The 26946-nt window shown below is 40.8% G+C and overlaps 2 protein-coding genes across 18 annotated transcripts in view; both read right to left on the bottom strand.

Annotated features, from left to right (window-relative positions):
- Positions 1–61: 61 nt before the first annotated feature.
- Positions 62–17511, bottom strand: scly (selenocysteine lyase). 2 transcript variants are annotated; one of them, XM_048199686.1, is made up of 13 exons: positions 17379–17511; positions 16823–16938; positions 16614–16723; positions 16225–16325; positions 12386–12569; positions 12053–12180; positions 11605–11766; positions 11411–11517; positions 11253–11289; positions 10864–10947; positions 9954–10056; positions 8815–8890; positions 62–1277 (listed from the first exon to the last, which is right to left on the bottom strand). In XM_048199686.1, exons 2-13 carry the CDS (start codon positions 16933–16935, stop codon positions 1124–1126), a joined length of 1359 nt encoding a protein of 452 aa, XP_048055643.1. In that variant the 5' UTR covers positions 16936–16938; positions 17379–17511; the 3' UTR covers positions 62–1123. The 2 variants fall into 2 exon arrangements, with proteins under 2 accessions (XP_048055643.1, XP_048055644.1); XM_048199687.1 differs by having other exon boundaries at positions 17388–17460.
- Positions 17512–22493: 4982 nt separating this feature from the next.
- Positions 22494–26946, bottom strand: part of kif1aa (kinesin family member 1Aa) — an 80978-nt gene continuing 76525 nt past the window's right edge. For all 16 annotated transcript variants that reach the window (XM_048199662.1, XM_048199663.1, XM_048199667.1 and 13 more), the window contains one exon: positions 22494–25635. In XM_048199662.1, coding sequence (XP_048055619.1) covers positions 25593–25635 — 43 coding nt within the window. In that variant the 3' untranslated portion in view covers positions 22494–25592. The remainder of the gene's footprint in view (positions 25636–26946) is intronic.

Genomic DNA, 26946 nt, shown 5'->3' with positions numbered 1-26946 from the left:
ATTTCTGTCTGAATGGTCAAGAGTGTGTCTGGAAAGACAACAAGGGATTAGAATGGGGCAGTTTGGTTAGAGCATATGAACTTTAATGATTCAGTGTCAGGTGAGATCAGATCAGCACTCAGACGTTAAAGAGAGTCCATTTAGCTCATTTAATAATGCTGTTGCAGCTTTGTTGTACTGGTAACAGATATCTCCGTCTCATTCTGAACGTGCACGCTCCGTCACATCACAATGTAACTAAGTGCAGCCACCAAGTTACAATGAACAGGTCTTTGTCTTTCCCTTAAAAAAGGGGTATGAACATCTACAACATACATCCATTACATAATTGGAACAATTTTGTACATCAATCTTTTTACACATCATTCTATTATGAAACCGTAAAAAAAAAAAAAAAAAAACATCATCACAGTGTATTACATGTAAAATTAGGAAGGGCAAACTGACCCCTAGATACCTAAACCAAATACTTAAAACTGTTTGGAACTATTTCTTGGCAAAATAGGGAAAAATATACATTATTTAGTGACTAACATGTAACGCACTTAATAGAAACTTCTTGTATAAAAATCAATATCCCATTTGCAATAGTGCTGATATTGCTTAACTATATCATAATAATTATATCAACTATATCATATATAAAGATAAAAGATTAGATAAAGATAAAAGAAGGGATTGTTTGACCCATATTTAGATATATTCTAACTGCATTCTAATAAGCTTCAACAAAAAGTGAATTGTGTGGACACTCAAGGTGTGTTTTTGTTTGCTTTATGCAAAATGAGTGACATAATTACGCACAATAGTATCGTAGATGATACATATAGCACACCCCTATATGCAAGCTGTTTAAAACGTAAAAACTATTTATCAGCTACAGTAAATTCCCTGCAGTTCCATAAATCAGATTTAAATATAATATTCTGTTAAATAAATAGTTTTTAGATCTGTATAGTGCAACCTGATGATGACCCTGAAAACCTTAAGCCTATACTCATCATGACATTATCTAATTTATGTGCAAAGCCACATAGTTCTATATTAAATAAACAATTCAGTAAAATTGTTTTTGGTTATATATTGGCATGTGCAACATTCACACCTCAGGGAACAAATGGTGCTAGTTCATTCGCTCCAGTTGCTCTACAGTGTCTCTCAGATCCTCCACGACAATGTCCACATCTTCACGGGAGGTACTTCTACCCACACTAATCCTCAGAGCATTGGTAGCCACATCATACGGAATCCCACAGCTTAGAAGAATATGGGAAGGTCTAAGGAATTGAGAGCACAACAAAATTTTTATAAAAAGGATTAAAGGTGCCCTAGAACCAAAAATTGAATTTACCTTGGCATAGCTGAATAACAAGAGTTCAGTACATGGAAAAGACATACATTGAGTTTCAAACTCCATTGCACCGACTGTTACGTAACAGTCGGGATCATTAATATATACGCCCCCAATATTTGCATATGCCAGCCCATGTTCAAGGCATTAGACAAGCCAGTATTAACGTCTGGATCTGTGCACAGCTGAATCATCAGACATTGTGCAGTTAAGCAAGCAAGGACAATAGCGATGGCAGAAAATGGCAGATGGATCGATAATAACTGACATGAGCGCGCGATTTAAAGGGGCCACGCGCTGAATCGGTGCATAATTAATGATGCCCTAAAATAGGCAGTTAAAAAAATTAATTAAAAAAAAATCTTTGGGGTATTTTGAGCTGAAACTTCACAGACACATCCAGGGGACACCTTAGACTTATATTACATCTTGTGAAAGAACGTTCTAGGGCACCTTTAAGCAAAATATTGTTAAAAATCTTCTGAAAAGAATGAACACAACAAGGTTTATTCAGACTAAAGGCCAGGTATTAACTTTTCCGCGTTTTGCTCCATCTAGCACACAGCTGAGTGCATCTAGTGAACCTTTGTTTTTGTGCGCTCTAATCACTTAAACATTTAAACATGTACCCTTTGACTAACCATCATTATACTTTTTTAAATTATTTTAAGAAAACCTTTAACAATGAAAGTATGAAATTTGCTTTGAAGATTTGCTTTGCATGTAGTAATATGTAGAACTACACTATACTAGCCTACCAGATTAAAGGAAGTCTACACCAAGAAAGATAAATAACATGATAATTTAACCATAAAGTTTGAAAAATCATTTTGGGTGTGTTTACACTTGTAGTTCGCTTCTCTTGGTTCTTTTCGCTTAGCGTTCACACTGTCATTGTTTTAATTTTGAACCTAAACAGGTATGCTTGAGCATTCTGCCCTTTTTAGGGTGGTAACTTGTGACACCATGTCCTTTTTTTTGTTTGTTTACATTTCCTTGGTCTGTGTTAAGTTTGTATTTCATTCGAACCACACCAGAGTTCATTTAGAAAGCGGACCAAGCCTTTTCAGCGGTCTGGACTTGGAACAATCGCACCAGGGTTCGTTTTAATCGAACCAAACATCCCAAGTGTGAACACAACCTTTAACTCTAAGAGAATGATGAAGTTCACACCATAATTACAATAATATCGGTACAGTGAAAAGATGGATTGACTTTCAGAACTACTTTTTTCCAGCTGATGAATGATGAAAATATTGAGAGCCAATGAAAATCCATCTGACTTGCAGGATAGTTGTGTACTGAAATTATGTTCACAGAACTTACCTGAAGAGTGTGTTTAGAATAATGGTGTGTGGACGCTAATATAGTTATCATTATAGTTTCCTTTCAGTCAGTTGCGTTCGACGTTACGTCAGAACTGAACTGAGGAATTGGAATCCCATTTCGTTAGTTCAGTTCTGATGTATCGTCAAATGTGACCGACTGAAAGGGAACAGGGTTACAATAGTAACGTCTAGGTTACTAGTGTAACCCCCGTTCCCAGAAGGAGGGAACGGAGACATTACGTCGATACTGACGTAATGGAGTCTCGCGAGGGAGCCCAATCACCTCCAAGGATACAAAACAAGCCAATGGGAATTGGCCTGTGAGATTTACATGCCGGGCCCCTCCCCCGGCATCCGGGTATAAATAGGGCCGGCATACTCACCTTCATTCATATTTTTGCTGAGGAGCCGAGATAGATATCTGGCCGCTCAGTGGTGACTCAAAGCTATGGCAGGGGAACGTAATGTCTCCGTTCCCTCCTTCTGGGAACGGGGGTTACACTAGTAACCTAGACGTTCCCATTCAGTCAGTCACGTTCGACGTTACGTCGATACTGACGTAATGGGGTCCCGTGGAAAGTGCCATAGCAACTGAACCACGTTACGAGTGTTAGGGAGGCAGGTGCTGGCAGGCTGAGGCGTGCCAATGCAAATGCGGCCCATACTCGCAACCCTCCAGCGCCCAGAGTAAGCCCAGGAATGTCTTCCATACCGGTGGGATGGAGAGGACAGGGTGTTACCTGTGGAGAAGTCGAAGCTGCTGTTCCTACCCCACGGGGAAGAGTGCTTCGGAACTCAATCCCACGTTTTTCAGCAACGACAAAAAGGCCAGGAAAGCGTTCCCCGAGGAGGGGAAAGCTACGGAGACCACACCCTGCCCGAAGGTAATGTGTGGAAAACACATATGGACTGGTCTGAGAACAGTAACGCATATGGAAGATCTCTGATGTAGGTCCTACCTTCCGGGAGGAACGACTAGCAATCAGAGATAGGGCAAAACGAAGCCGCCCAGGGAAAGACACGGGTTTACCGACAGGGAAACCTTACCGTGGACAAACACATATGGGATTACCCGAGGGGAATCACAGCATATGGGAATCTAGTCCAGTACAAGGGCAGACCAGCTGGGCATACACACGAGTACTGGACCTAGCGCCGGATGCCTCCGCCGCGTCTGGCTGCCACAGGATGCAGGAGGAACTCCCCAGGGTTCGGCGTTACGGGGAACTGAACTGAGGAGCGGGAAAAGTGCTCGCATTCCCTCTCCCGAGGGAATTGGCACAGCAAGCGAACACCCATGGCTATCTACGAGTAGAAAGCACACGGGTGGACACCGGTTCCACTCGGAGATTATAATACCTCGCGAATGTGTTCGGTGTCGCCCAGCCTGCAGCTCTGCAGATGTCTGCAACAGAGGCGCCGTGCGCCAACGCCCAGGAAGAAGCAACACCCCGAGTGATCGGCATGTACCGGATCAGTACATGCTTGCCCTGCAACAGCGGTCGAAACCGGCGCAGCGCAAGGAGTACTGCCAGCAACTCGAGGCAGTTGATATGCCAATGGCGATGGGGTCCTGTCCAGGAGCCCGACGCCGACTGGCCACTGCATATGGCACCCCAGCCGGTGGTGGAGGCATCTGTTGTGACAACAACATGCCTGGACACTTGTACTAGGAGCACGCCGGCCCATAGAAAAGCAAGGTCCGACCACGGGCTGAACGTGCGGCGACAATCCGGTGTGATGACCACCCGGAGTGAGCCGCGGTGCCATGCCCACCTCGGGACTCGGTCGTGAAGCCAGTGCTGAAGCGGTCTCATATGGAGCAATCCGAGCGGCGTGACCCCAGGAGCCTCTGAAATTGTTTCAGTGGGACCGCTGTTTTCCACGAGAACGAATTCAGGCAGTTCAGCACCGACTGTGCACGCTCGTTGGTGAGACGTGCTGTCATGTTGACCGAGTCCAGCTCCACACCGAGAAAAGAGATGCTCTGCACGGGGCAGAGCTTGCTCTTTTCCCAGTTGACCCGAAGCCCCAACTGGCTGAGGTGACTGAGCACCAGGTCCCTGTGTTCGCACAACTGCTCTCGGGACTGGGCCAGAATGAGCCAGTCGTCGAGGTAGTTGGTAAAGACGCGAGGAGACAGGGACAGCCCGAAGGGTAGGACCTTGTACTGATATGCCCGCCCCTCGAACGCAAAGCGTAGAAACGGTCTGTGTCGAGGAAGGATCGAGACATGAAAGTACGCGTCCTTCAGGTCTATTGCTGCAAACCAATCCTGGGCGTGAATGCACGTGAGAATGCGTTTCACCGTGAGCATCTTGAACGGGAGCTTGTGAAGGGCCCGATTCAAGACACGCAGATCCAGGATTGGTCGTAACCCCCTGCCTTTCTTGGGTACTATGAAGTAAGGGCTGTAAAACCCAGACTTCATCTCGGCTTGAGGGACAGGCTCTATTGCGTCCTTCGCCAAAAGAACCGCAATCTCCGCCCGCAGGACAGAGGCGTTGGAACCTGTCAGCGAGGTGAACAGAACGCTACTGAACCTGGGGGGACGCCTGGCGAACTGAATCGCGTAGCCGAGTCTGATTGTCAGAATGAGCCAACGGAACGGGTTGGGAAGGCGTAGCCACGCCCCCAAACTCCGTACGAGTGGAACCATCCGGACAACAGAAGTACCCACGGGGGGGGGCAGCATGGAGCACTGTGGCCCAACTCGGGAGGCAGTGCATCCCGAAGTCGAGGCTGTGAGTGGGGTCCACTCACATGGCTCCAAGTGGGCAGGGTGGCGTGGGAAGGCGGCCAGCGGCGGAACAGAAAGAAAAAACAACACAGGATTTTCCCCCGGGCCCTGTCCCGGGGGAAGTAGCAGTGCGGTCACCGTCTCCCGAGCAGCTTCCAACACCTCCGGGTCTCCCGTCTCAGGGCCGCTTCTTGGCCTTCTTCTTCTTTTTAGAAGGCGGCTTGGCGGACTGGGCGGGGGGCGTCGCCTTCCTGCGGGTGGCTCGAGGAGGATGGGAGGGTTCCGATCACAGGAGCCGGAGCCGCAGGAGGACGCCCTCGGCGAGGAGCAGACGAAGGCACGGCCCGAGGCGGATTGGTGGCATCATCACGCCTGGGCAGGATGTGCTTGATGGCCTCCGTCTGCTTCTGCACTGCCGAGAACTGCTGGGCGAAGTCCTCGACAGTGTCGCCGAAGAGGCCGGCCTGGGAGATGGGGGCGTCAAGAAAGCGAGCTTTGTCGACATCCCTCATCTCAGCCAGGTCCAACCAAAGATGCCGTTCCTGGACCACCAGGGTGGACATCGTTTGACCCAGGGCGTGCGCCGTGACCTTCGTCGCCCGGGGGCGAGGTCGGTCGCCGTGCGTAGCTCTTGCAGCAACCCTGGCTCAGCACTACCCTCGTGCAGCTCTTTCAGAGCTTTCACCTGATGGACCTGCAAGATGGCCATGGCGTGCAGGGCAGAAGCCGCCTGTCCAGCGGCGGAGTAAGCCTTGGCTGCGAGAGCGGCCGTGGTCTTACCCGCCTTGGACGGGAGACAAAACAAGCCAATGGGACGGTTCCGCCAGGTGGCCGCGGACTGCGGGCACAAGTGCACCGCAATCGCACGTTCCACCTGCGGGATGTCCACGTACCCCCTGGCGGCTCCCCCATCGAGGGTAGTGAGAGTGGAGGAGGCAAAGGACGGTAGTCTGGCAGTGTGAGGTGCCAACCAGGTCTTCTGGAGCTCCTCATGCACCTCCGGGAAGAACGGCACTGGGGCGGGACGCTGAGCACCGCGCCCCGACCCCAGAAACCAGTCATCCAACCGCGAGCGCTCGGGACACGGTGGAGGGTTCCACTCGAGACCGATGCACGCGGCGGCCCGGGCAAGCATGGCTGTTAGGTTGGAGTCCACCTCCGACTGAGCAGCCACCCCAGAGGGCGGAAGCTCGGAGTCGTCGTCGCTCCCCGAACCGTTCAGCCCACTCCCCGATGCAGCGATCGACATCCGATCCTCCTCCGGAGTGCTGAAAGTGACGTGGGGCACCCCCGAGGAGGGCCCCGCGACAGCAGGCGGCAGCTCGACGGCACATGGTGTTGTGGAGGAGTGGGAGGTTCGTGGGGACGGACCCGACGAAGTGGCCGCTACAGCCGCCGGCGCTGGGGTAGTGACAGAGGGGACTTTCACTTCTGTGTTAAAGAAGGAGAGTCGCGATCTCAACACCAACATGGACATGCCCTCGCAATGAGGGCATGTACCATCCACGAGCGCTGACTCAGCGTGCGGTCTACCCAGACACGTGAGACAGTGGTCGTGGCCGTCAGAGGAGGTCAGGAAACGACCGCATCCAGAAACACACGGACGAAAAGACATCCTGAAAAAGACGCTGATCGCCCGTGCTTGCTCTTTCAGAAAACCTCACCAGCCGAAGCACCCAGGGATGGGCGTAGCACCGTCCTGTGGGCAGCGCGCCGACACCCCCACCGCTGAGCGTGCCTTTCCCACCAGCTGGAGAGACTCGAGCAGGCCACCGAGATGAGTGAAAATAGCAATTAAAATTGCTGTTGGCAGGAAGACCTGTAGCAATTATAAATGCTGTTGCTCTCTTTTAGAGAAATTCACTCCTTTTCCTTTTGAAGTGAAGGACGATCGATCTGATCGGCTCCGAAGCAAAAGTATGAATGAAGGTGAGTATGGCGGCCCTATTTATACCCGGATGCCGGGGGAGGGGCCCGGCATGTAAATCTCACAGGCCAATTCCCATTGGCTTGTTTTGTATCCTTGGAGGTGATTGGGCTCCCTCGCGAGACCCCATTACGTCAGTATCGACGTAACGTCGAACGTGACTGACTGAATGGGAACAGAGATGTTATCGTTCTAGCTTTTTAAAGGATTAGTCCACTTTTAAATAAAATGTTCCTGATAATTTATTCACCCCCATGTCATCCAAGATGTTCATGTCTTTCTTTCTTCAGTCGAAAAGAAATGAAGGTTTTTGATGAAAACATTCCAGGATTATTCTCCTTATAGTGGACTTCAGTGGCCTCCAAACGGTTGAAGGTCAGTTTCATTGCAGCTTCAAAGGGCTTTAAACGATACCAGACAAGGAATAAGGGTCTTATCTAGAGAAACGATCGCTCATTTTCGAAAAAAATACAACTGTATATGCTTTATAAACACAAAATATCGCCTTGCACGAACTTCCGCTTTCCGCATTCTTCAAAACGCTTACCGTGCGTTCACACTGCCGCCGGCGAGAGCGTCAACAGTCGCCTTGGCCGGCCTGCCAACAACGCTGTACTGTTCGTTCAAACCGCCGCCGACGGGAGGGTCAAAATAAATGACAAGTCGCATCAACCAATCGGAAGCCTCTCAAGCGAGGACCTCTACATTCCAATTGGTTGCCGCCGAACCGTGTCATAGCTCATTACCATAAAGTTAACCTGATTTCAACTCTCCTCGACGCTCTCACCGTCCAAGACGCGCCGCGCCGCTCTCGCCGGAGCTCGCCGCCGGCTCTCATTGAAAATGAATGACTAGCGTCACTTTGACGCTCTCGCCGCCGCCTTCCCTATTCTACTTACGGAAAAAAAAAACTGCCGTCGCGTTCGATTAAAGCATATACAGTTGTATTTTTTTCGAAAATGACAGATCGTTTCGCTAGTTAAGACCCTTATTCCTCGTCTGGTATCGTTTAAAGCCCTTTGAAGCTGCACTGAAACTGTAAATTTGACCTTCAACTGTTTGGAGGCCATTGAAGTCCACTATAAGGAGAATAATCCTGGAATGTTTTCATCAAAAACCTTCATTTCTTTTCGATTGAAGAAAGAAATACATGAACATCTTGGATGACATGGGGGTGAGTAAATTATCAGGAAAATTTTATTTAAAATTGGACTAATTCTTTAACCATAAGAAACTGAAAACCAAGTTTATCGTTGGTTATATCTTGTACTATACAATTTAAAAGACTTCAATTTTTCATGGTCAAGCTATATTTTAGGATTTAAAAGCAAAGAAAATAAAAATAATTATAATTTAGGGGTTCAAGGGGCATGATTTGACAACACTAGTGAAAATTCACAACTGTCCTTATATATAAAACAACTGATATTGACCCAAAACATTTTCATTGTAAATACAGATGACTTACTGATCTCCTCTGTCTGAGTGGCAGGCAGCACCCACACTGGCCAACAACCTCCTACAGGTGGACAGCACTCTACGCCCTACAGCAGGGGGGAAGAGTCTTATCAATTATTCACAAGAGCTCTTGTGTTTTACAAATCTGCAAGGTCAAGACCTGACCTACTTCTGACCAATACATGTGTGAAAAAAAACGTCACTGATGTTGTTACGATAAATGGAGGCACTGGAGTTGCATCATAGTTAATCAAGCTTGACTATTAGGGCTGTGTATTGCCAAGAATCTGGTGATACGGTACAGGTTTTACGATATGATATATTGTGATATATTGCGATACTGTAAGAAAGGTGATATATTGTGATATTTCTAGTTTTTTTTAGAAAGAGGATATAATTTTGGAAAAAAAAAAAAGTGACAAAAAAAAAATACACCACCATATGCATAAAACCTGAAAAAAAAAATGTTTTAAAGGTTCGCAGTATAGCAGTTTTTAATTTTTAAAGTATTTAACAACAGAAAGTCATAGTCCATTCCATGACTGCATGACTGTTTTTTCATATTTGATACTGTAAAGCTGCTTGCTTTAAAGCAATCTATTATATAAAGTGCTATTTAAATAAACGTGCCTTCACTGAAGTGATGAACAGAGCTGGTGCAAACATATCCACATCATTATGATCAGATGCTTTCTTTCTGCTGCCACCGCTGTCACTTTTGTTGTGTGTTTATTTTGTTATTGAGAGGAAAACGTGCAATACATAGTACATATTCAATCGAAACGCATCTCAGATGGCGTCGGGATGTTAAGTGAGCTCAGATTCAATGCGTTCCCGAGTTTTGATTTTGAAATGGCCGATTTAAACCGAACACAAAGCCACGAATCTTCGATGTAAATAAATAAATATCGATACACTGTTTACACTGAATCGATACAGTATCGCCAAACATAATATTGCGATATTCATGTGTATCGATATTTTCTTACACCCCTATTGACTATATCATGTCTTTGATGAATCTTTAATGTATATTTGTGCACTATAAATGTAGGTGACATTGTGAATCTATATCAGGATGTACAATCATACTCCATTCATATACAATGAAAGACAAATTATGAGGCTAGAAAAAGGCCATCCACTCACCTTGAAGTCCTCTTCCCAAAATGGAAAAATTGCATGTGTTAGGCAAAATGTCTGAGCCAGAAAAATGGCTATTAAAATGAATCTTATCTTTTCCAAAGACAGCCTGAAAAATAAAATACAATAAAAATAAGAAAAAATAAATATTAAATATATTATTATTTTCTATAACTATATATATATATATATATATATATATATATATATATATATATATAAAAGTTATATATATGTACACACACATATTATATATTTAGATGTGATTAATCGCGATTAATCTATTTGACAGCACTAGCATATATATATATATATATATATATATATATGTGTTAGTGCTGTCAAATTGATTAATCGCGATTAATCACATCTAAATATATAATGCGTGTGTACATATATATAAACTTATGTTAGATACAATTAATACATTTTACATTTTATATATATATAAATAAATAATATACACACACAGTCAAACCAAAAATTATTCAGACATTTTTTATATTTTTGATATATTTTTTCTAGTGGGTGCAGGACACTATAGTTCATTTATGTAATTGAGAATACCAAAATAAAGTAAACTGTGACGTATTATACCCAAAAATAAAATAAAATAAATCTTTATACAGTGGACTACCAGTAAAATTTATAAAAATCTGGAACCAAAAATTATTCAGACACTTTGACCTGACCATGTTTTGCTTAAGTGTTATCTGACATAATTAAGTTTAACACAGTTTAACTCTGAGATCTTGTCACATTTTATTACCATTTTCTTAAACTATAGTAAATAAACTGGTGTCTGAATACATTTTGGTTTGACTGTATATTTGTGTACACACTAAACACACTAAAGTAATGTCCACTGAAATATTTGTGTTCCAGTCATCTGTAGTAAAGCAGAAACAAGACTTACAAGCAGCTTCTGCTCTAGATAACATCGGATATCCAGGAAATGGGCTTCATACTCTGCTAGATTTAAGCTTACTAATTCGGCAGCCTTTTCCAAAAAAAAAGAAAAAAAAAAAAAGAAATTCAAAACAATTTTACTAACACAGTCAACTTACTACTAAAAATAAACAAATACATTTAGGTAACTATTATACATTTAGAAACAGTCAACTAATACTGAAATTAAATAAATAAAACAATAAATACATGCATTTAGCTTACTATTTAACGTGTACACATACAGTCAACCTAGTACTGAAAATAATAAATAAATAAAGATATGATATGATATGATATGATATGATATGATATGATATGATATGATATGATATGATATGATATAGTGGGTTTTACCTTTCCCAGACCTGCTATCATTGCTGTGTTTTCAGTTCTGAGAAATAAAGAGATAATAACAGTATTGATTTCAGAGTCAGTAACATACTTGTTTTAATTCTGTTTAATAATTCATCACCCATACATGAAACCCAACCACACAATAAACCATATCATACCCTGGCCTGAAGTTGCGCTCTTGTCCTCCTCCAAAGAGCAGAGGGTAAACAGGGGTTGTGGTTCCTGGATCATTCACGAACAAAGCACCGATTCGAGGGCCATAAAACTGGAACACACCATCAACAGGATTGTGATCTCTAATTTTCTTCGCTTAGAGAGAGATGATATATCAACAGCGTCTCTTGTTACTTACCTTGTGTCCTACGATGGTAATGTAGTCTACTCCCAGCTCGTGTGCATCCACTCGTATCTTTCCAATAGCCTGGGCTGCATCAGTGTGCAGGAGGATTCTGGGAGCTGATGCTGCCCTCTGTTTGTTTACATCCTTCACCCTCTGACAAATATCCTTAATTGGCTGTTGAAGGGAGAATCTCATCAGTTACTTTGAGTGTTTACGCTAAATCATGGCAGAAAAAATCTACTGTATTTTCGTTGGCAGAGCAAAAATTAACAGGCCATACTGTGTGTACAATGTAAGTTACTCTTTAACATCATGTTTATAAAAAAAACGTGTTTATAAAAGCAGTATCACACATGCAATTAAGCCTCGTCCCAATGGCCAAAACACAGCCGTGTTATATTGTTTAACTATGAAATAGTCTGACACACTATTGGGACTGCTGTCAGGGCAACATGCTCACCATAATGATGCCTGTCTCATTATTGGCCAGCATGATCGACACCAAGCAGGTGGTGGGACGAATCGCTGCAATGACATCCTCAACCTCCACCCGTGCCGTCACCTTGGAAACGGGCACAAATGTGACATCTACAACGAAAATCCAATAAGGTCCAATCAGAGCACAAAGAGCTTTGCTTTCATTCATATTCATATTTAATGCAGAGAGCAAGACACATTTTGGAAGCAATGTTCCCAGTTATAGTAGTAAATTAAGGTAATGTCCACTTCCTCAAGCTTTAGAGAACAAAGTCTCCATTTGAAGTTTTAGTACATAAAGTCCATTCCTGCTCACCTGCTTTGCCCTCCTTTAACAAGTGTTTAGCTGTGAGTTTGATGGAGTCGTGCTCCACATTAGAGATAATAATATGAGGTAAAGAGCCTCTTCCATTCAGCTGCTGGCTGTTCGTGCCTCCCTCTGCAGAAGTCTTGCTCTTCCTGAAGTGCTCCACAGCTGTGTGAAACACCAGATTATTGGCCTGAAAGTCCAGGAGATAAAGAGAGATAAATAAAGATAAAGTGGAATCATTTCTTCTCAACACAAGCACCAAGCATCATTAGGACTGCCACAAGAAGCGTTACGGATAGTGTTGCAGTTGGAAAGACTTGTTCACACACCAACACGAATTCGACACGAAGATTCGGACCAATTTTTTCATGATTCAACAGCAAATACAAGAGTACAGAGACAAGAGAGCCGGTTCCAGATTCTTCCTCTGCTATTAAAGGATAAGTTCACCCAAAAATGCAATTTCTGTCATTAATTACTCACCTTCATGTTGTTCCAAACCTGTAAGACCTTCGTTCATCTTTGGAACACAAATTAAGATAGTTTTGAGGTTTTTTTATCCCCCATGGAAAGCAATGTAATTACCACATTCAAGGTCCAGAAAAGTAGTAAAGACATCATTAAAATAGTCAACATGACTACAGTGGTTCAACCTTAATGTTATGAGGCGACAAGAATACTTTTTGTGTGCAAAAACAATGTTATCACTACTTTTCTGGACCTTGAATGTGGTAATTACATTGCTTTCTATGGGGCATAAAAAAAACTTTTAGATTTCATCAAAAATATCTTAATCTGTGTTCCGAAGATGAACGAAGGTCTTACCAGTTTGGAACAACATGAGGGTGAGTTATTAATGACAGATATTTCATTTTTGGGTGAACTAACCCTTTAACTGTCATTTAGCAAAATCCTCTATTCGTGATGCCATCACATTATGGTTTTATATAACAGTAGTGACTTTAACGCATAAAATTAATGCAGTGAATATTCGTTTTGGTGTGAACAGGCAATTAGTGTACTTTCATTACACTCATTCGTTAAGAACAACTACAAATGAGGAAAAGGAGCCAATGATATCAAAGGTGCAGCCACATTAACGAAATTTTGATGCTCACGTGAGACTCCCGATCATGGAGATTGAAATGACTGGACTTCGCCTATGAAATTTCGGCATGCAACTGTAAATGTGTCTAGAACAGCACCTTTATCGTGTCTAGAACAGAGCTGCAGCAGAAGTGAAATTGCAGAAAAAAGATTCATTAAAAAGTGCCTTTATTTATCTTACTATTAATTTTGTACTCACTATAATTATTGTTTTAATTTTTTACATAGAATTTGAATGTGAATAATGGTTATTCTCTGAATAAGATTGTTTGAACTTTGAGCATGTTACAACACTAGACACTGATGGTTGAAACAGAGATGGTGGAAATGTGAATTAGCCATGTTTTAATGGGTTAGTTCACCCAAAAATGAAATTTCTGTCATTAAAGGAACACTCCACTTTTTCTGAAAATAGGCTCATTTTCCAACTCCCCTAGAGTTTTACCATTTTCAAATCCATTCAGCCGATCTCCGGGCTGCTATCAGTAGCACTTTTAGCATAGCTTAGCATAGTTCATTGAATCTGATTAGATTGTTAGCATCTCGCTCAAAAATGACCAAAGAGTTTTGATATTTTTCCTATTTAAAACTTGACTCTTCTGTAGTTACTTCGTGAAAATGTAACCATGGGTAGCCGTATCATGGGTGCATGGGTACAGCAGGCGCAATGATATCACGCAGCGGCTGTGACCCCCTGTTTACACAGGGAGCGTGCCTTGCAACCATGGAGACATTTGTGAGAGACGATGCATAATATCATTGCGCCTGCTGCACCCATGGTACGGCAGCAAAATTCCTTGATTATTACGCCGGAATGAGAGTATAGTTTCTAGCCATATCGGCAACTTTTCATTTTCCGTCGATCTTAGTACACAATGTAACTACAGAAGAGTCAAGTTTTAAATAGGAAAAATATCAGAACTCTTTGGTCATTTTTGAGCGAGATGCTAACGGTCTAATCAGATTCAATGAACTATGCTAAGCTATGCTAAAAGTGCTACTGATAGCAGCCCGGAGATCGGCTGAATGGATTTGAAAACGATAAAACTCAACTGTTTAACTCTAGGGGAGTTGGAAAATGAGCCTATTTTCAAAAAAAGTGGAGTGTTCCTTTAAGTACTCACCCTCATGTTGTTCCTTCGTTCATCTTCGGAACACAAATTAAGATATTTTTGATGAAATCCAAGATTTTTTATCTCAATTTTTTATCCCCCATAGAAAGCAAAGTAATTACCACATTCAAGTTCAGAAAAGTAGTAAAGACATCATTAAAATAGTTAACGAGTTACATGACTACAGTGGTTATGAAGCAACGAGAATACTTTTTGTGCACAAAAATAAAACAAAAAATAACGACTTTATTCAACATTTTCTTCTCTACCCTGTTAGTCTGCTTCGCAGCTGACGCTGTTAAGAGCTTCCGTGTTTACATCTGAATGCTGACTCGGAAGCACTGCACTGCGTCACCGATGTGGCAGACTAAGGCCTGTTCACACCGGGACGAATATCGCGCGCGATTTTCGCCAACGTTTAACGCATCGTGACTAAACAACGGGCGCCAATGTGAGTGTGCACACCGACGCGAAAAACGCAAGGCGTAAAAGCGTCATTTTAAAAAAAACGCCTCGGGTTCGTTTTTTTGGTTTTACGCGCCGCGTTAAAAACTGGCCGACCAATTAGATTGCCGCTTTTGTTCACGTGCCTGGAGCTGCTGAAGTTACAGTAAAACACGACTTGGTGGCGCTCAAGCACAAAACGGTCTTGCCGAGCACACAAGACGACGAAGAGAAAGTAAGTAGACGAGGAAGACCCCTACAAACTATCCCTGCATCTCAAACAGCTCCCTAGCTTCCTAGGTCATGTATCAGTATACCATGTAAATGAATGTGGCCGACTCCCTGATCAGTGCCCTGACTAGTGAAGTAGAGAGCTGATTGAGACGCACACTATGGGTGCTCTGCCACAGATGTGTATTATTTCTGTATTTTTACTTTTTTTTTTCTTTTACATTCAAGAAATATAGTTGAGAATGTCTGTTTCATAAATATGTTTATTTACACTACCGTTCACTTGCACTACTGTCATTGTGACTTATTTGCACTACCGTTTCTGACTATATATATATGTATATATATATATATGTATATGTATGCCATTTTATATATGCATTTTTTTTTTTTTATCTTCTTTAATTTTATTAATATCATATGTTTATTTGCACTACCGATAAGCACAAGCGCCACATACTGTCAGGGAGTGAATTTGCAGTTTCACTCGGTGCATCACCGGTGAAAATCGCTTGGGTGTGAACACAAAAAACGTCTCGAAAAACGCTGACGATAAACACGTGCGATATTCGTCCCGGTGTGTACGGGCCTTAACAGGGTAGAGAAGAAATTGTTGAATAAAGTCGTTATTTTTTTGTTTTGTTTTTGCGCACAAAAAGTATTTTCGTCGCTTCATAACATTAAGGTTGAACCACTGTAGTCACGTTAACCATTTCTTTGTATGGGGGATAAAAAAATCCTCTTTGATTTTATCAAAAATACCTTAATTTGTGTTCCGAAGATGAACGAAGGTCTTACGGGTTTGGAACGACATAATGGCGAGTAATTAATGACAGAAATTTAATTTTTGGTTGAACTAACCTTTTAAGGCTTTCAATATTGTGCTAACAAATTGAATGAAAGAAGAACATTTGCTGAATTCTGTTTGAACTGTGCTCTTGAAACCCTCACCTCAGTTCCTCCTGAAGTAAAAATAATGTCTGCTGCTTTTCCACCCACCATCCTTGCAATGGTGTCTCTGGAATGGTAAATGATGTCTCTGGCTTTCAGACCTAGTGTTGGAGGGAAAACTATATGAGCATGTGTTTAAGGGATAGTTCACCCAAAAATTCTGTTATCATTTACTCACCCTCATTTCATTCCAAACCTGTTTGACTTTCTTCTGTGGCACATAAAAGAAGATATTTCGAGAAATATATCAGTGTTTTTTGCCCATACAATGAAAGTCAATGAAAATTCAAACAGGTTTAGAAGTGAACGACATGTGGGTGAATGATGACAGAATTGTCTTTTTTGGTGGACTAGAGGTCTGCTATTCATCTCATTTGAGAGCCTCATACCTGGGAGGTAATTACTGCTGGGATTTCCCCACGCATCAGTTAAAGCATCAGTAACAACCACGATCACCTCTGGATCCACTGGTGTGGTGGCGTTGTAATCCATGTATATTCTGCAGCAGACAAAGCTGTTTTACAAACTACATTCTGCAGCATGTTGCAGATCGAATGCGAATGACTTCATGTCAAGACTGATAGGGCATATTCATTACCTGTCTGGCCCATCAGGCACATCATGATGATCCAGGTCAGATCCATAATGATGTGTAAAGTTTCCCCATAAATTATGATCCAGGATGACAGGGGGACCACTCTTTTCAGCCATTATCTGGATTACATTAGTAGATAAAATGACAAAATACTGTACATCAGTCTAACACATGCATGGCAGTAAAAACCTGCTTTAAACGTTATGACCACTAACGACATTAACTGTAATGCACGGGTCATATCATAAGGCTTGCTGGGTCACATATGGCAGTTATAAGTCTATTTTTCTTGGTTTAGACAAGCCATGGTTGTTAATACAGGGTTGACATTTAACAATTTCACAATAAAATCGCGCAAGCAATTTATTACACTTTGATTCGTATACTGTAGTAGATGATTCACTGCTGGCCGAGTCACTTTGCTGCATGTTGTCTACGAGCATATGCTGACAGCTAAACACTTAAACTGCTTTTACGGTCGCTTTACAAGAACCATCGCTGAGATAACTACTGATAAACCTGATGAACCTATTTAATTATATACCATTATTTTACTGACCTCTCTTACTCTTAAGCGTATGTCCTGTCAATGATTCACAGTTCAAACTGGTGATACGGCAGAACCACGTTCTACTTTGAACCGGAAATGCACATGGTTAAACCCCTCCTCTTTTCTGACTGTCTACTACAGCTAAGGCTTGCTTGCTTCATGAACTAACTATTAACAAAGTCGCTTTGTTATTAATCAGATCGTGCTGACGTTACTTGGTAATTGTCAAAGGGCATCCCATAATGTAGTAGTAGTAATATTAATAAGTCAAGCCTTCAGGGTTGAAGGCATAGACATATAAAATACATATTTTATATATCTATGGTTTAAGCACGTCACGTTATTAATATTCATGAACTAAGCCTTCATCGTAGTAGCGTTTGTAAATGTTTGTTATGGAGCTTTGAGGCGAGACAGTATGGCAAGCCGTTTTAACATTTAGACCCAAGTATCTTTAAAAACAAAAGATTACCTAAAGAACGAGTAGGCCTACTATAGTACCTAAAGATTAAGATAGATAATAGGTAGCCTAATATACTGTAGCTAAAAATAAGTAGTAATATGAAAAAGCTGTAATCATGTCTTGAACTTTGGGGGAATTAAAAGATTAGAAGGGATTTAAGGGGATAAAGAAAAAGAAATAAAAGCTATGAGATTTTCCTGACTAAATCAATGTGAATTTATACATATTTTAACCGACAACAGAGATATCTTAAAGGGTTTAACATTCTGTCTAAATTTTGTGTTTATGGTTTCAGTAAAAAAAAAAAAAAAACTTTTTATCTCACAATTTTGTTTTTGTCCACAAAATTAGGTGCCCCTTAAAGGGTTAGTTCACCCAAAAATGAAAATTCTGTCATTAATTACTCACCCTCATGTCGTTCCAGACCCATAAGACCTTTGTTAATCTTTGGAACACAAATTAAGATATTTTTGATGAAATCCAAGAGGTATATGACTCGTCCATAGACAACAAATCACCACTTTCAAGGTCCAGAAAGGTACTAAAGACATGACAGCAGTGGTTCAACCTTAAAGGGGGGGTGTAATGCTATTTCATGCATTCTGACTTATTTACACTAATAAAGAGTTGCATTCTCATGCTAAACATGGCCAAAGTTTCAAAACACGAGTTGGACATATGACGGAGTATTTCTGTGCCAAATATACAACTTTCGGTTGTGGACATGTCTCGACGATTTTTTTTCAAGTATGGCCCTTTATCACATAATAAAGGCTGGAATTCCTTGTTTAGGCACTTCTCCCTGATAAGCGTTCACACACACACCACCACCATCAACGCACTTTGTTCGGGATACGGACGCCGAGAGATTTTTCAACAATGGGTGCGTCTCAATCAGCTCCCTATTTCAGTAGTCAGGGCACTGATCAGGGAGTCGGCCACATTTTCACGATATACTGATTCACAACCTAGGGAGCTGATTGAGATGCAGGGAATGTCACCAAAGGAGTGTGTTTTTGGTTGTGAGGGAAAAAGAACCTTTTTCAGCTTCCCAAAGAACCCAGTGTTAAGGGAACAGTGGATGAAGTTTGTTTTTCCAGGGCAGCAACGGAGTTGCACACGTATGTTTGTTTGTTCCTGGAATTTCAGTGATGAATGCATTTACATTTACATTTATGCATTTGGCAGACGCTTTTATCCAAAGCGACTTACATTGCATTATACTATACATTTGTATCTGAGTATGTGCAATCCCTGGGATCGAACCCATTGAACCTTGGCATTGCTAGTGCCATGCTCTAACCACTGAGCTACAGGAATGCTTTGTAAACAAGTCCTAATTCGGGGCTGGATTTGCAGATCGCGGGTGGCAGTCGCCACGCAAGTGCATATAAAGTAAACAACACAAGTGTTTTTGTTCCTTTTTTATTTATGTCGCAGCTAGCAGACGATCTCTACGCAAAAGCTGCATGCACTCGTGACTCTTTAGCTCTGCACACAGCAGGCACGCCTCCAGGAGCTCGGCTTTTTTCGGAAAGACTCGGTACAGCCTATGTATCTTTTATAACTATGATAAAACTAAAGACTTTTTGGAGATATGAAGGATGCACTACTACTCTATAGGTACTCAAGATTAACATCATTGGCAGAAACTGTGTGTGATACCTACCCTTTAATTTTATGAAGCGAAGAGAATACTTTTTGTGCGCAAAAACAAAACAAAAATAACTTTATTCAACATCTTCTCTTCTGTGTCATTCTCATACGTTGTTTACGTCCAGCGCTTCCAGGTTCTACATCAGACTCATTATTGGCCGGCTCCTGCGTCAGCATCACGCGCTTGTGTCATGCTGCTCACGTGATCAGCTTGGCCAAAACTGAGCCGGCATTCGGACATAAACACGGAAGCCTTCACCATGCTTATGTAACCCCTCTACCCAGGTCCTACTCATCCCGCTCTGCACGGGCCTCGAACCCGGGTCTCTGGCGTGGGAGTCGGACGCTCTAACGAGGAGGCTAAAGGCTGCAACCTCTAGCATCAGTCGCTAGAGCATCTCTTGAGATCAGAGGAGTGAGGTTTATTCGCACAGCAACTACTAGCTGGCCTCCGTTACACTCACCCCCCTAAACCTCACTCCCATCCGGGTCGCGGCACCAATGTAACCCCTCTACCCAGGTCCTACTCGCCCCGCTCTGCACGGGCCTCGAACCCGGGTCTCGCACAGCCACTACTAGCTGGCCTCTGTTACACTTACTGCAGCAATTGCATAAGGATAATGACAGGGAAGTGAAGAGATTGTTGAACAAACAGTCTTGTTGCCAGACACACACAATACAAACCTTTTTGTTTGGCAAATTCCTTTGACCATGGTGTTGGGGATAAACAGTTTAGGACCCTTGAGACCAGATATGTTGAATAAAAACCCGGAGTCAGAGTTTAAAAAAATGACTAAATTGAAGAAAATTTTGCTGAAGAATAGTTTGCAGTTTCATCAGCAGAAGCCAGCTTCAAGTCTCACAAGGAGTTCGTAGGCCGCTCTGCATACATTTACATAATAATTATACTCTAATAGAGTCAACTAACTACGTCATTACTTCAGGTTGAATGATTCTGATTGGCTAAGGAAAATAGACAAATTTGGTAATCTTCCACACATGGACAGATAGTCAGAAGCATATCTCCATTCGTCACAATGCTGACGAGGGGACCCTGGATTAAGGTACTGGATGTCTTTTTGGGTTCATGACATGACGTCTGCTGGTCTCAAGCAGTTGTCCACCACTATAAAGGACCTGAACAAAACACTTAACGCACATACACATGATTCACAGCTTCTTCAAGGCTGAAGTTGATCTGCTGAGCTCTGCTCTGAGCAGGAAACTTTCCCAAAACATACTGATAACATGTTCTTTTCTCTCAGTGAGAGGTACAGACAATTTTCTAGTGTTTGAAAAGGAAAAGAAATGCTTTAACATACGTTGAAAAAGTCATTCAAATAATTTAACAGAAAGATAAATGTTGATTAATAACGTAAAAGATATATATTGAAGCGGCAGTGGATTCCAGAATCCACTCCTTCAATGGTAAAAGATGTTGTTATGGTAGGCCTACTTGTAATTCAGATACCAGGCATCCAGAGTGGCTAGTTAATAGTATTTTGCCCGTTCTCTTCCCCAAATCAATCAGTAGTCTTAAAAAATCCCAGCGTTGGATCAGACTTGTCGTTCTTTATGACATTGATTTTACACTTTACACTACTATCATTTTACACTTCAGTGCTTCTTTATGGAAGCTTGTTTCCACCACAGAATAAATAAATAAAAAAGGTAATTGTGACTTCTCTTATAGTTCTAATTTTTTTTTCTCACAATTGAGAGTTCATGCCTCACAATTCTGACTTTTTTCTTCAGAATTGTTTTTTTTTCCCTCAGATTTTATATCACAAGATTTTTTTTTTTCTCAAGAGTTTATATCTTGCAATTCAGACTTTTTGAACATACACTACCGTTAGTCTACGGTCAGTAAGATTTTTTTAATGTTTTAAAAGAAGTCTGCTCACCAAACCTGCATTTATTTGATTAAAAATAGAAACAAAAACAGTAATATTGTGAAATATTATTCCAATTTAAAACAGCTGTTTTCTATGTCAATATACAGTAAAGTGTAATTTATTCCTGTGATCAAAGCTGAATTTTCAGCATCATTACTTCAGTCTTCAGTGTCACATGATCCTTCAGAAATCAATCAAATATGATGATTTGATGCTCAAGAAACATTTATGATTATTATCAATGTTGAAAACAGTTACTTACATTTTTATTTCATGATGCTATGATGAATAGAAAGTTCAAAAGAACAGCATTTGTCTGAAATCTAGATCTTTTGTAACATTAAAGATGAAGGTTTGGGGTCAGTAAGAATTTTAATTTTATTTTTGGGGGATAGAAATAAAATTAATCAATACTTTTATTCATCAAGGATGAGTAAAACTAATCAAAAGTTACAGTAAAGACAATTATAATGTTAGAAAATATCTATTTTAAAAAAATGCAGTTCTTTTGAACTTTCTATTCATCGAAGAAAAATTAATAATGAATGTTTCTTGAGCATCAAATCATCATATTAGAATGATTTCTGAAGGATCATGTGACACTAAAGACTGAAGTAATGATGCTGAAAATTCAGCTTTGATCACAGGAATAAATTACACTTTACTGTATATTGACATAGAAAACAGCTGGTTTAAATTGGAATAATATTTCACAATATTACTGTTTTTGTTTGTATTTTTAATCAAATAAATGCAGGCTTGGTGAGCAGAAGATACTTCTTTTAAAACATTAAAAAAATCTTCCTGACCCCAACCCTTTGAACGGTAGTGTAACTGCTTCAAAATTTGCATTTTTGCTATGTGTCTGTAATTTACGTTGTAGAACAAAACGCCAAAGCATAGTCAAGCTATGTTTACCACAAGCTTTATTTCACACATAAATCAAAAAACCCCATTTTAAAACCTCATTGGAAAATCTCGAAGGAACCAGCAGTGAATTAGTCTTCCAGGTTCTGACGTCATACCTGCACCACTCTATATTCATAGTTTTCTCATGCATAAAACAACGGCTAAAAATCAATAAACTCCCACAAAAGACAAAGTCATTCATAGTGTTGCATAAGTTCCACATTTATTTCATATCTGACAATGTGTTAAGTGTACACAAACATTTGACTCATAATTCCAACACTCAGAAAGAGACATTGAACTACTGCCCACTGAAGATGGTACAAACCGGTTACAACTGCATATTACACCGTTCACAGCAATCATGTTTATATACAAGGCAAGTAAAACTGAGAGAAAACGACAGAAAAAAATGCTTATGAATGGAGTCTGTGCATAAGAGGAGAATGGAAGCACACAAATATTTGGTGTCGATTATGAGAACTGATTCATTCTTTCACTGTGGGTGGTGGTAAAATGGATACAATGTTTTTAGCTTGGAAACATGATAATGTTATGTTTTATGGAAATTGCTTGTAGAAATACAGGACAGGCTATAACATTGACAATTCCATTCAGCTCGCTGCAGTACTTTCTACAAGGTGCACAGACAAAAACAAGACAATTCACATTTGCTTGTATGTACTAAAACCAAAAGTGATTCTTTTAACTCTCTCTATGTATGTTTTAATAATTTTGTTGACAACGCACCTGCTATTACTATTACATATGCACTTGTTTATAAAAGTATTGGCATTACTTATATTTACTCTGAACTGGTCATGAAAGTGAAGTGACTCTGATTGACACGCAAAAGGAACTATTTTTCATATACGGAACCTTCAGGGATTTAGAATCCTTTAGGGATATGCTTTCTGCTTTCACTCACAGATACAGAATACCATCCTAAGTACCAATATTAGTAACTGAATTTTTGGACATAGACAGATCAAGGCTTTCAGTAGAGGTTTGTTCAGGGTGTCAGATTCTTCTTGTACTGAGCATGTGCTGTAGGTTGTCTGGCCTCAGTTATACACATGTGCCTGAATCTTGCACCCTAGAGGCACCTCAGGTGATTTACAAACTGTGCACTGAATATGCAGGTATGGATGAAAGGCTTGTGTTAGTTAGGCAAACTGCAGGATCATCTAATCATCTCAAACCACATTATAAGTCATCAAACTATAATAAGCAGTGAAAGTGGAAGCATGGGCTCTGCTCCAGTGACTGCCTAAGTCGAGGTTTGGCCCACAGGTCTGCCATCAAATGTTTTTGCACTAAAAGTGTCTAAATCACAGCTGTTGGTATTATATAACTCAAAAATGTTGTTTCATATTCCATAAAATGTAGTTCGGCTGAAGTTGAATAACTATCAACGATCTCAGTGCAAATGGTTTCCTGTTTTTGAGGGGGTTTTGACAATAAGCACAACAATCAGACCATCAAAAATGGAATTTAAAATGTATTGCGTTGCCATCTATAAGCTCATCGCATATTTTATATGATTATAATCACACACACACACAAAAAAAAAAAAAAAAAATCGGAACAAAATGAGTTTTGGAACAATACTATGATGGAAGGGCTCATTTCTGGAGTCCCTGGTGATGTTAGAGATGGGAAACTTGTCCCTAAAATGAAAAAAAGTTTGTTTTTGTTCATTTGCAAGTAAAATCAGTTAAGGAAAAAATAATTGACACCATCTAGATATGCTTAGAAATCTCAAAACCTAGTCATATGGAGGGCATGTGCAATATGCAAACTATTTAAAAACTAATAAACTGATTTTGTCTGTGCACATAAATGATTACACACAAAGAGAAAGGGTGGTACTGATGGGTGGATGATGAAAATCGTGAGTAGATGATGCAAGAGGCACAAATCGTATATCATCACTCTCTGGGATGCGTATAGAAAATTCCATCAGTACTGTACATTTGATTTGTTCTAACAAACTTCTAAACCATCCATTTTCCAAAACTGACCACTGTACAAACACGCATGTAGGATTCTGGGCAAAAATTATTTTTCTCCACCTGATAATTTTTTCTTCTCTACCAAAACTAGTTAACATATCTAAAAAGTAAAATTCAAGTAACCTACATGTAATAGCAGCTATCCCAGCATTCGCTTCTAAACTGTTCCCCAATTGCGTTTCATCGTGTCGGGGGAATGAGAGCAGTGCAGTCAGTAAAACGGAGGCTAGTCAACTCATGATAAAAAAGTGCCATATGCAGAAATTGCACTGTACTTCTTCAAAAATATTACAGTCTTTGTCAATAAATACATGCTGAAATAAATAAAAACATGTTAAATAAATACCTAACTAGATAAGACTTTTTAAAAGAAATTTTAAAAAATAAATGAGACTGATATAAGATCATTTGGGGATACCGATAATTTTTATATAAAATATTAGACTGGATTATGATACATTTTAGATAAATCTACTGACCAGTACTCCAACAAAAATAGGCCAAATCTTTATAATGATCCTCATACGGAGATATGAGAATGCAACCGTTTTCCGTTGCCAAATTTTTCCTCATGTGTCCTGATTATTTTGAAATCTTTATGCATTTCACGGCCTTACAAGGGAAACATTATAGAGGTATATGAGTATTTATGATGGGTTGTACTGTGTCCAAGAACTGCACTTAAAGAGAGTAAGAGCGCAATATGATGTGATTCATCTGCTCCTTGCTAAGAACTGCTTATCATTGATCAATTCTATCTTCCATAGCCAAAAGATGAATAAACATATGGTCTGCTGACTTAAATACTGACCAGTTTTAAACTCATAGACTTGCGAGTCAGTAGTAGCACAATAAGGCCATGTGATCCATTTTCCCACCAAACTCAAGATACGGACGTCACTCTTCACAGTACCAAATTTGGATGTGTTTGCATGAGCTGTCAGCTTTACAATTAGAAATTCCCATCACCAACTTTCTAAAATGTTGCTGAAGACTACATAAGCATACTATCTCTAACCAAATAAAGTAGTTAGCCTGTTCCGTTGGCGCTATGAGTTGAATATTTAGGCCACTGTAGATGCACAACAAAGGGGCCTTTAAGATACAGGTGCACGATTGGTGCTAGTGTGGGCAGGTGCAGGAACACACATGAAGGAAACAGGGGGTCAGAGAGTTGATTGGGCACAGAAACTGGGGGATCTGTCAGTAGATCTATTTACAAGTTTAGTCCTTTGTGTTTTTTTTGTCCTTGAAGAGTTGTACAGAAGGTTTACATGTGGTGGGCTCAAAACCTCATCTGCCCGGCTCTTCTTCTGGACAGTTTAGACCTGACGGGAAGAAGACAATTGAACAAATGTGACCCATGCTGGCGAAATGAGTTGGCATGAGCACAGGCTAATTACGAGCTACAGGCAAAACAAGTGAAAATTTGGTCGAATTTGAGGTTTTCACAAAAATTAGTTCATTAAGCCCTCGTCTAGTGTACAAATAGCTATTAAACATCTAAATGTATCTTTATTTGTGCGTTTTCTGAGAAGAGTAGCTTTCCTTTGTCCATTAAAGGGGTCCTTGATTATGATTTCACTTTTTTAACTTTAGTTAGTGTGTAATGTTCCTGTTTGAGTATAAACAACATCTGCAAAGTTACGACGCTCAAAGTTCAATGCAAAGGGAGATATTTTCTACAACAAACTGCTGGAAGGGACTTCAACAAGCTTCTTCCCAGGTTGGTGACACCCTAAAATTTACATAAACCCTGCCATCGAGAAAACATGCAAGGGGGCAAGGCCATTTTGGGCTGCTTTAGAGAAGAGGAAGAGTTAGTATGTTGTTAGAGTGTTGTTGACATGCCGTCATTTTACGCCGGACTGCTTCACAAACGAGGGTCAATTCAGAGCTGGATTTGAACAAAAGATTTACATGATGGCACATGCTAGTCGATGAGTTGAATCAACTCCACAGCAACACATATTTATCCACTAACCATTCAGAAACATCCAGATGCATTCTAAAACTTTTAACTTCTTGTGGAGAGACTAACTAAAAGTCTCTCCATCAGTGTGCGACTCCCTTTTTAAACAATGTAAGGCTGAACACCATTTTTGGCTGTGTGAGATTCTCCAGCTTTGTTGTTGTTGAGCAACCGAAGCGCAATCTTCTTAAAAGGGGCCGGGAGCAGCAGCTCATTTACATTTAAAGGGACACACACAAAAACAGTGATTTACTCAAGCTGTCATACCTGAAGCGTGCGCACAAATATGTCTCTCAGACAGCACGCGATACTGATATACATATATATACACAGAATTACAGCATTTCAAAATATCTGTCTTGGCGAGTATTCACGCAAACATTGCCTGTTATGTCTTAAGTGAACGTTTGGTTAACTGTTGGGGGAAAACATCAGGAAAACAGTTGTTGTATCATGGGGGAAAAAGTTAAATATATGTTTTTCCTATAGATATTTGGTTTTGACTTGGTGTGTGCCAAATTTGGTGGTATTACTAGGGATTTTAAGGTATGGTTGCTAGGTGATTTTGTTTTAGAACCTTCAGAAAACTTTAACTAGATTTTTCTCAAAATCGACTCTCAAATCGACTTCAAACAGATGTAGCTCAGTCATTTTTTTTCTGATTTCA

Source organism: Megalobrama amblycephala, linkage group LG8 (assembly GCF_018812025.1).
Source record: "Megalobrama amblycephala isolate DHTTF-2021 linkage group LG8, ASM1881202v1, whole genome shotgun sequence".
NCBI classification, from domain to species: Eukaryota; Metazoa; Chordata; class Actinopteri; order Cypriniformes; family Xenocyprididae; genus Megalobrama; species Megalobrama amblycephala.
Note: the sequence above shows the minus strand (reverse complement) of the source record. Positions and strands in the feature narration are given on the sequence as shown.